This window comes from Pavona decussata, unplaced genomic scaffold, assembly GCF_977016875.1.
Source record: "Pavona decussata unplaced genomic scaffold, jaPavDecu1.1 SCAFFOLD_113, whole genome shotgun sequence".
Classification (NCBI taxonomy): domain Eukaryota; kingdom Metazoa; phylum Cnidaria; class Anthozoa; order Scleractinia; family Agariciidae; genus Pavona; species Pavona decussata.
This window is the reverse complement of record NW_028145527.1, coordinates 26,798-37,521: the sequence shown is the minus strand read 5'-3', so window position 1 is coordinate 37,521 and position 10,724 is coordinate 26,798. Positions and strand designations below refer to the sequence as shown.

General features: G+C 38.1%; 1 protein-coding gene across 1 annotated transcript; it reads left to right on the top strand.

Moving 5' to 3' along the window:
• The first annotated feature begins 27 nt into the window (after nucleotides 1-27).
• Nucleotides 28-9,474, top strand: LOC146470558 (GDP-D-glucose phosphorylase 1-like). The gene is made up of 11 exons (XM_085121878.1): nucleotides 28-114; nucleotides 1,581-1,741; nucleotides 1,877-1,993; nucleotides 3,074-3,181; nucleotides 3,669-3,797; nucleotides 4,653-4,711; nucleotides 5,486-5,588; nucleotides 6,620-6,723; nucleotides 7,185-7,360; nucleotides 8,488-8,568; nucleotides 8,877-9,474. The coding sequence occupies exons 2-11, from the start codon at nucleotides 1,634-1,636 to the stop codon at nucleotides 9,014-9,016; spliced, it is 1,125 nt and encodes a 374-aa protein (XP_084978004.1). The 5' UTR covers nucleotides 28-114; nucleotides 1,581-1,633; the 3' UTR covers nucleotides 9,017-9,474.
• Nucleotides 9,475-10,724: the final 1,250 nt, after the last annotated feature.

Here is a 10,724-nt window from a genome sequence, read left to right as displayed (position 1 = left end):
GCAGTTTTTGCAAATCCCGTTTCCAGCCTCTTCGCGACTTTCAAGATGGCGGCTGGCTGAGGAGATTTTTGGACTTTTCAGAGAACTCGCCGGATTAGATGTCTAAGATTGAAGGTATCGCTTCGAAATATCAATCGCATGCGCCTAAAAACATCATCTTTGTAGTGGATGAAGATTTTTTATTTTTTTTTTGTGTTAAAACCTTAATTTTTAACATAAAGTGACCTTGTCACTCATGCGTGGCTAGGCACCTTTACATTTCAGCTCCAGTACCATAACGACTTTTCAAATCTAGGTCATGCGTTTCAGATAATCACTTGTCGAATCTATCTTGTTACTAGAGTCTCCTTCTTCTCTGGTAAACAACAGGGAAGGACAAAAGTTCCGGAAACGTGATTGCTTGAAATTTGAAAATGGACTGTACACTTTCTTACTCAATCTCGCACTGAAATCTAAAGGTCCCTGTCGATCGGGTGATCATGGGACGTATCCTGTAGTTAGGTGTAAAAATTTGTTGTTTACAAACTGTTAGTTTTAATAGTGGTTGAAAAGATGACTGCGTTGTTCATATCACATGCAAAAGTGTCAGACCCTGTTCGGAGTGACGTGGTTGGGTTATCCCTTATAATTTTATCCCTGCAATTTTTAAGAACAGTTTTTCCTGATCCCTGAAATTGTTAAGGCTTTTGTCTGTAAAATTACAGGGTAGAGTCAACTTTAACACTAAGGGCCTGTTTACACAAGTGATTTCATCCTGGGATGAGTTTCATCTTGGTGTCTGGTTACTAACTTCTTAGTATTATTTAAAACATAAGCAGCATTGTTTTATCGGGATTTAAAACCACAAGGTGCAGCCGAGTGGTTTTACACCCGATATAACACGTGCTGGGAGTGTTTTGAATGGCTTCAAAACGTTTCTGGAAAAGCATGTTTCAAGAGAGTTCATAACAATGATGCTTTTGTGAACGTTGGAAATTAGCATACGAGACACCCCATACTAATAAGGAGGTGGTTTTATCGGGTTTTAAAACCACTGCATGTGATTTTTTATCAACCATTTGATAGGTCAACGGGCTTATGAATTATTAATGAGATTTTGTTCAAAGTGTTTATAGGTGGGAGGAGGTTCATCTGGAATCCCAGGATGAAATCACTCATGTCAGCAATAAAGAATTTTCATTCCAAGAAGGGACTCGTCCCGGGATAAAAATTATTCCATTTTCAAGATTCTGATTTCTCGAACAAATTTTAATAAATTATCCATTTGTAAAGCACATTTTGGCATAACAATGATCAAATGTGCTGTTACAACAATAATAAGTCGGTATATTAAAAATAAACTCATATGCCAAACATGCCTAAAATAATATCACTCAACATGAAAAAGCTTTACGAAATGGAAGAGTCTTCAGCTGTTTCTTAAGTTCATTGTGGCTGGTGGCAGTGAGTTCCACAACTGTGGGGCTGATGCTGTAAAAGATCTTTCACCAAGAGCATCGAGAATCTCGGGCTTTTTTTTGGTATTTTATATCAGATTGGTGTTACATGTATATTGATGAAGATTTCATTTCATTTTTTAGCATGGCATCAATGAAGTAGACGTGACTCCTTAGTAACCATAGTGGCTGTAGCTATGTCAGTCACCAAGCTTTCATCATCAGATCAAAAATTCTGTTATAGTTCAGATGATTTCAAATGGCAGTGCATAGGAAATAAAGAAAGTGAGCATAGACTGAGCAAGGTATTGTACACTGTACATTTTGATTAAATATTTAGGTTGAAAGATTACAATAATTATTCTTACTGAAAATGAGATGCCAGTGTTCTAACTTTATCAGGGTAACCATTGTGTAAATTCATTTGTTTTGTATTTCAGTTTGATAAGGTACTGCAAGAAAGATGGAATACTGCTGTAGATACTGGTTGTTTTTCATACAAATTGGATCATATAGAAGGGCGAGTTGTTCCTGGAAAATATCACATTTTTGTTCAGGTAAAATAGCTAAAGTTGGCATGGTACTATTTTAAGTTGATATGGTACCATGAAATACATGTTACTGTTTTGTAGTAAATAGAAATTCATATATTAGCAGTTATGTGAACCCCTTCATTCACTTTTCAAACTACTAATCAGCTCAATATAAAATGAATGTTGTTTTACACTTCACTGTATTCATTGATTGACTGCTTAATGTACCTCCAGGTTACATTTATAATTTACCATACAGGATTCATTGACCAAGCGTACTCATGTAGTTGCCCAGTCACTGCTCCCTCAATCTCTCTGGCCTTGCACTACACTGTAATACAATATTGTTATTATTTGAGCAGTTTTCTACTGAGCGCCATTTGCTCTGGTTTTGCTCTACTGTACTTTGTGATTGGTTGGCAAAGTTTGACGCCATTTTCTCAACCAATGGGAATCTAAACCAAAACAAATCATGACTTGCATGCATGTGTTTTTGCATGCTTGATGCTGGGTACATGTCCATGTATTTGCTTTGAATTCTGCTTGGTTCATTTCCCTTTTATGCCTACAGTGATTGGTCAGAGTAATTACTTTGGTTTTGGTTTCACACTAGATTGAAAACTGCTCTATTACATTAAGATGAATGTAGAAATTTCTGATAATTATACATGTATATTAAAAAGTAAACGAGTTGAAACTGCCCAAAACATTTTAAAAAGGTCTCGGACATTTCAGCAATGTACTGCTGTCTTCTTTAACTAGGAAATTGAACAATGCAGCTTTACATTGTCAGAACATCTGGAACCTTTTAAAAATATTTTAGCCAGTGTCAGCTTTTCTTCTTTTTGATATCTTTTCACCACTGATGCTGACTACAACTACTTGCACCATATTATTAACTTTCTAATATGTCTTCATGTTCAATAAATTATAATCAATGTTAAATTCATTATGGAATGTTCTTTGATTTTTGTGTCACTAATATTATTCTTTCATACTTGTAGCTGAATGAAATGAGATTTAACAAATTATAATCAATGTTAAATTCATTATGGAATGTTCTTTGATTTTTGTGTCACTAATATTATTCTTTCATACTTGTAGCTGAATGCAATGAGATTTAACAAAAGAAGGCAGCCCCAAACAATGAACAGTATCTCCCAACCTTTCAACCCAGCAAAATTTAATTTTACCAAAGTACAAAGCAAAGAGGTGAGTATAGCTGTTATGTTTTGTTAGAATTTTATCAAGTTTTAGCTTATTCTTGACCAGTCTTTCTTGGTTACAATTAACCCCCACCCCCTCCCCCCAAATCTCATAACATGCCCTCTGCATGTTATGACTTCTCTTTGTTATAGGGCAATTAATCAAACTCTCTTTGCTGTGAACAAAAATACCTTGAGGAATGGATTGCCCTGGGATCCCAAATTTTCTTCCTTTTTCCATGTAGGCCCTGAAGTGTTGCAGTTTTTATGCTTTGAGCATTGAAACCCTAAATCTCTTATGGTAATGTCTCCAGGTTTTCAGAATTTAGGTACATGTATGGTATTTGTATCAGTTCAAGAGGAACATAATGGTGTGAACATAACATGAAAATTGTAATAGAATAGACAAACCCAGAAAATACAGTATCCTAGGAATAACCCCACCAAGTTCACTTTTAGAAATAAATATATTATTTACGTTAATTTTTGTATAGGTGATATTTCAACTCTGTCCAAAACACAGAACAACTACAGATGATCAGCATCTCATGATAATTAATAATAGTCCTCTGGAATATGGACACTCACTGTTAGTTCCAAGTGTGAATTCATGTCTTCCACAGGTATATTAATAATATTATTATACTGGATAAACCATATTATTAAAAACTGGATCATGGTATAATGCAATTCGAGGGATTTGATTGGTTGAGCAGCCATGGTATATGAGCCATTATACCATGGCCAAGAAATGGTGGCCATTAAATTGTCTGCTGGTTCTTCTCTCGCATTGAAATCAGTAAGATCTAGCAATATTCCTAGATTGTTTTTAATAAAACAATTATTCCACTTGCGCTTGTTGGATATGAGATGATTATAGCCAACTCGGCGCTACGCGCCTCGTTGGCTATCTATCATCTCATATCCAACACGCGCTCGTGGAATAATTGTTAATTATTATTTGTAACATTGTCAGTGACACATATGGCCCTGTGCATGCCCACTTTACAAAATGTTTTTTGAGGTCAAGACAGTGATTTTTTTCTATTACTGTATCCCAAGGGACTGAATGGGATTCAAACCCATCACCTTGTAACACATAGTCTGCAAGCAAGCTCTCCAATTGGGGTCTAGTGCAAGACATTTATTTGCAGGGTGAGTGGGGTTGCTCGCTGCCCGCACCCTCGCTTGAGACCCCAGATTGGAGAGTTTGTTTGCAGGCTATGTAATAGACACTGCAGTGCTCTTAACAGATGAGGTAGGGAATCAACTGTGGGAACTTGAAGAGTCGCACTTCCTCAGCTAAATTAATGACACTCAATTAATTTAAAACAAACTATTAACTAAAGTTAAACTGTATTACTATTTTGTTGTAGCTTTTATTTGTCTGAACACTTTATTTCATTGCAATGTTATACATGTAGTTTACAGAAAATTCTACATAATTTGTAAACAGCTTTGTCTTGATGAGTTTTTAGATACTTACAGAGGAATCAATATTGTTGGCTTTAGAGACATCTATGCTTAGTAATCACAGGTAAGATACTTACTTACTTAGCCTCAAAGTGTTACATGGCTCATATTGCAGGCCCAAAAACTTCATGCTGAGGCATGAACTGTTAGTGGATCTTGTAGGGATTCTTGTAGTCTAGAAAATTTTACAGCAGGGGGTAAATGGGTCATTCCTTACTGAAGTACTGCAATTTACCAACCTGGAGGAGTACTGGCCATTCTTTGTTTGGGCTCTTCTCAGCCCTTTACAGTGTAGCTAGGTTACATACAAGTTGACTACACTGAAGCATCAGTTAGCAACCTTGAGAATCACAACATGAGACACACCCATGGATGAATGGATGATTGAATGAGTTCTTATATACCGCACATATCACCAAGTCTCATTGTGGTTTAGAATTCTATGGGGTGAGATCGGCAATCAGCATGTGAAGGCGCCTCTGGCATCCACTATCGGTCCATATTAGATCTCACCCACCCACCCACTCAACCCAAGCATGAGTGTGAAAGACAGAAGGCCAGACCACAACACTGGGAACTACGTCCCCTACTCTTGCGAACAGTGTGTGGGTTCTTTATCGTCCCACAAAGTAATCATGAACAAGGGTTGTGAGACAGGACCCACAATTTATCGTCCTTATCTGAGAAGACACATGATCGAGACAGGTAGCACAGAAAATAATGCAGGACTTAATTTCGTACAAGTAATTAAGAGCATTTTTTCTGATTGACATGAAATTAGTCAGACTGATTTCACCAGTGACAATTATGCACATGTGCCTGTTTTTCTTTGTTTCAGAGGATTTCATGTGGGTTTCAACAGCCTTTGTGCGCATGCCTCAGTGAACCATTTGCATTTCCACACGTGGTACAGTGAGCATCCATCCTATCTTGAGACAGCGGTGAGTCAGTGTTGGAGCTTGCACTCATTCAAAGAGTTTACTTCCTCCCCATCTTGTCACGTGATAGCCTGCAAACGTAGACGTATTTCTGGCTGTCGCTTCTCTCTGTCTCGTTCGCAGGCTAGTCATATGATGACCCTAAAGAGCCTCTGTGAGGCAGGATGTGAGAGTGTTGACTGTTCACAGTCTGATTCTGTTCCATCGTCAGTGGTCTTTTCATCCCCAAATTGAATATGGGGCTGCCCTTGTCCAAGACGTGTGAAGGTTTAACCTTTTGTAGATGTCATAACAATGGCAGGACCTCTTTTATTTAGAGACCCGGCTAAAACAAAGTTTGTAAATGTCACTGGTGTTAGAAACTGTGACATTCTTATATCATACAGATTAAATTAACCACGAGAAGGTCCACATTTCCACTCTTTTTAGTAATTCCTTTCGGACTGTGTTGAGCAGTGGGTAGGTACTCCAGTTTTTCCCTCTCCTCAAAACCCAACATTTCTAAATTCCAATTCGATCTGAAAAGTGTCCCCAATTAGTGCTCTGCGCTAAATACATTGACACTTAAATAAAGTGATTTATTTATTTATTTATTTATTTAGGCACTAGGAAATATTGGCAAACAGTGTTCGCATAAGAAGTTACGCTACATGTAGACTACCAGTAGTTTCTTTTGCTTGGTAATTTTTTTATGTAAGAAGAAGAGTGTGTTAAGAAACAACACGAATTTACGAAACTAATACTGCTTGCACATAGCATTCAAGGAAAAACGCATAGCTGCTGAAAGTCCAAAGTAAGACAATTGCAGTTTTGCAATAACTACAAAGTGCGCTCCCATTTCGTGACTTTGCTATTCAAATTTATTGCAAGTTATGCCCTCAGTGCATGTGTTGTGTTGTCAAACATCTCAGCAGGTTGTAGTTTTGTTGCCAACATTCTGTTATTTCCACTGCACTTAACATTGCAAAAAAAAAATGTACTGGTAAACAAATTGTTATTGAAAATATATATTTTTTCTTATCCGGCGATAACAGGAGGTTAGTCCCGTTTGTGAAGACCTTTTTGAAGTGAACAATTACCCAACAAATGCATTTGTCTTTGAGCTGGCGCCAGAAACCGTCGTTTCCTGTCTTGCAAAGTAAGTGGTCCTTAATACTTTCTCCCCCACAAGTGCCAAGTCCACAAAATTAAATTCACGTATTTCTGACCATAAAATACCTTGTTTAATTTAAAAAAAAAAAAAAAACCTACACGAACTGTGGCTTCCTTGTGTTACAGAGAATTGAGAAACCGAAGAAAAACCCTCGGGACAGGTGTAACTTAACAATTATTCTATGAGCGCGCGATGGATTTGAGATCTATACGCGCCTCGTTGGCTATCTATCATCTCATATCCAACAAGCACTGATGCTGATTTCGCTTTGCAAGAACAACCAGAAGACAATTTAATGATCAATATTTCTCGGATCGGACATGGTAAATGACATATATACCATGGCCGCTGAGCCAATCAAATCCCTGGAATTTCATCATACAATGATCCAATTTTTAATAATAGTGTGTATGTATATTCATTGCTCTCATTTTCTTGTTTTTCAGAAAGATGCACACAGTCTCGTCATATTTAATAGAAAATGAGGTAGCACACAACTTCCGCATCATCCGTGGAAGGAGATGCCTGTCAAGCTCCCAAGTGAATGGAAATACACATCAAGACAATGGTGGACCACATTCAGTCCTTCGAGTGTTTCTTTGGCCTAGAAACCCTGTACATGGTAAGAGCGGCATATTATCTCTGCGACGTCCAAACGATAGGCCTAGAAACACTGCCTGTGGTAAGAAAGGCATCTGTAACGATTTATTAACCTGCTGGCGGCATCCCTTTGTGGGCGACGTATGATATGCCTACACGAGTAAAGATAACAGTTGTAAACACCGATCGCAATGGACGATATCGCCGTCAGAACTGCATCTGCAACTACTTATTAATATCCCGCCAGCGACATCCCTTCGTGGGCGACGTTTGATATGCCCCACCCGAGAAAAGATATCAGTTACATTTAAGTCGCCGCCCAGACGATAAAAGTTAACTCGCCCACGCGAGGACAGGAAAATCGCCCACAGTCTAGACATTAGACTTCAAAACAGTCTTTCTTTCTTATAAAATTCTCAGAGGAAGACGAGAATCGCTGGACACGCGAACTCGCGAGGCCTGATGCTTCAAATGCGCGGATTCTCGCGTGCGAACCTCCCACACCAGAAGGAGGTGGGAGGCGAGAAAAACAAACGTCTCTCATCATTCCAGACTGCGTTTGCATGATGGACCAACGATGGACCAAAGCAAAAAATATGGATTGTTTTCCAGTTGATCGAGGCATCGTTCCCTTACTGCATGTTGTCGCACGCTCTCCATGCAAACCAAAAACAAAAATAGTTTCCGGTCACACGACCCGTAATGAAAATCATTTTATCTATCTCTTAGTCTGTGATTCAGCCATGTGAACGAATTATCTCTCAGTTGTTTCTTAGACTACTAGTCAGGGTTAAATCATCAAGTAATTAACGTGTATGTTAGCAAGGATGGGCTGCTGGTGAACCATTGTTTACAAGTCAGTTATTTTAACATGAATTTTACATAGTACGTTATATCTTGCTTTTACACGTTAACTTACTCAGTTCTTTTAACCCTTTAATCCCCAACAATTATCAGCATCAAATTTTGCCTTGTAATTGCTTTATCAACTCCTACAGTCATGAGATTTAAGGATATGGTCACCTTAAGGTGAATTTTCTTGATATTTTAATAACTTCTCTCCAGTACTTTTATAAGAAAAGTATGAGGACAAGATAGGAGATTTTGTTCTTTGATATCAGGATTAAAGGTTAATCTTTTTCCAAACAGGTGCAAAAGATTTGAATTCCTACGAGTCTGAAAGGCGCCCCATTGCTGTCTACGAGTTTGCTGGCTCGTTGGCGATAGAAAGTAAGGAAATTGTACACTTCAACTAATTATTAATTAATTAATAAATTAATTAGCCTATTTGTTTACTACTGCCGGATGGGATGCTAGCCCATCGTAAGTTACCTCTCCAGCACTTAAGTCAAATTTCCCTGACAGTTCGCCGGTACACACTTGTACTCCTGGGTGGAGAGAGACAATGTGAGAGTAAAGTGTCCCCCTCTTCTTCCCCCCACCCCCCCCTCCCCCCTACACACACTATTGTTGTCTTAAAAAAGTACGAAGATGAAGATCAATAATTCTTTTTTATCTTATTTACCGTTGTCTTCCAGGGAGGGAAACGTATGATTCTTTTACTGAAGAACATTTCTGTGCGTACTTGAAACGAGCTACGTTACCGCAAGACCAGTTTACAAAGCACAAGAAGGCGATACGAGAATTATTGAAAGGGAAGAGCTGGATACGAATATGAACTTTACAAACTTGGTGCTTTGAGATTTTAACGTGGAGTATCCGTAACAAGGACTGAAATGTGAATAATAAGTTTGATACTGACTCGTCGGTTTTTGCTTTAAAGCTATAAGAACTAGCCATTGTCAAAATTCTTGTTCTCATTTTTTACAATTGCCAATTTACAATTTACAATTGGATACTTAAGCGTGGGAAAGGTAGCGTGTACATCGTCATGGTTATGAATTCCTGGTGGCGACTGCACGAGTTCTGCCCATTTTTTCTAAGGGTTATTTTAAAACGGTCTTTACACAGTTCCTAAATTATTTTTGTTACTGCAAAACCTTTTGGTGGGCAGTGAAGGGGTTCTGAACGGTTTATTTATTATTGTGGCACATTTTGTAGCAATTCATTTAATTTGTAGTCGGAAGAAAAATGAATTTTTGAATGATTCCGAAATAAATTACTGGTAATTGACTATTGAAATAGTAAAGTCGCACTGAAGCCAAAGTGACCCTCGAAGCCAGCAATATGTACCATTATGTACCTGGGTGAGGAGTGACTGAGAACCTAACCTCGAACAACCAACCCTCCGATCATCAGACCGAAAGTCCGATCTTCCGACGAAAGTCGACCGGCGATTAAAAATGCGACGCGCTTTAGTCATAACCGCCTATCCCCCCAAAACACCTGCCCAATTGTTCGAAAGCCCTTTAAAGCTAATTCCCGATGAAAAATTAACTGCGTTTTTCATTTCGCTTGCGGTTACAAATGTTTTTTAAAAAGCTAATTTCAAGTTAATGGCAAGGAAAAGTTTAAGTGAATACTGTAAAGGGATGAAAATATCTTTATTGATAAGTAATTAGACTTGAACCAAAGTTCACGTTAACCCAGGATTAGCTTCATCGCGCTTTGGACAACTGGGCCCTGGATTAAGGTCGCACTAATAAGAATAAGTGTCCGACATTTTAATTTTTTAGCGGCCCAGGGTTCGGCCTCTTGGCATTTGAGGTCATGTAAAGCAACTATTAGGCATATAATTCATGGTAAGGTAAGGATGACTATATGGAGGGTAAGGGTTATCAAACAATTTTTAACCACTTTAATACACCCCGTCTAACAGTGATTTATAAGCAAACGTCTTTATTTCAAAGTTTTCGCATAATTCAAGGCAACGCGTTTTTGGTTATTACGTACGATATGTGAATTCGAGGTGTGGTACATTTGGTTGCTGTACAGTGCATGAGCTTATTCCAGTCGCAATTATTCTTATGCGCCTGCAAACCTACAAGCCAGGGCCCGGTTGTTTGAAAGCCGATCAAAACTAATCCGCGATTAAAGGTTAACCGAGGTTTTCACCTTGTTCGTTAAAAATATTTTTCAAAGAAGCCTATGCAGCGGAAACTTTGCTGAGGTGAGAAATTTGCTACTAGTATCTTGAAAGTCACTAAAACATGGACAACAACAACACTTTATTAAAAATAGACAGTTATAAGGTGTTTATAATTATATACCAACCCGCAAATAGCTGAAGCTAGTCGAGGCGGGTAGGTATGTTTATACTTAACTAAATACAAACACATTTGGTGTTTACAACTGAATTGACTAAAATAAAAGTTAAACAAGTAAACAAACAAGTGACGCAAAAAAAGGGATTCGCTGGCTGATAGATGGACCAGTCAAAAGTACTGCCCCCAAAATTGGACGAAGAATTATTATTTGTGAAAATA

Bases quoted from the DNA above. Each gene is read 5' to 3' on its own strand.
- LOC146470558 (XM_085121878.1), top strand. From the start codon at position 1,634: ATGTCAGTCACCAAGCTTTCATCATCAGATCAAAAATTCTGTTATAGT. The intron at 4,712-5,485 runs GTAAGATACTTA...TCTTTGTTTCAG, and splicing joins TCTATGCTTAGTAATCACAG to AGGATTTCATGTGGGTTTCA. The intron at 7,361-8,487 runs GTAAGAGCGGCA...TTTTCCAAACAG, and splicing joins GCCTAGAAACCCTGTACATG to GTGCAAAAGATTTGAATTCC.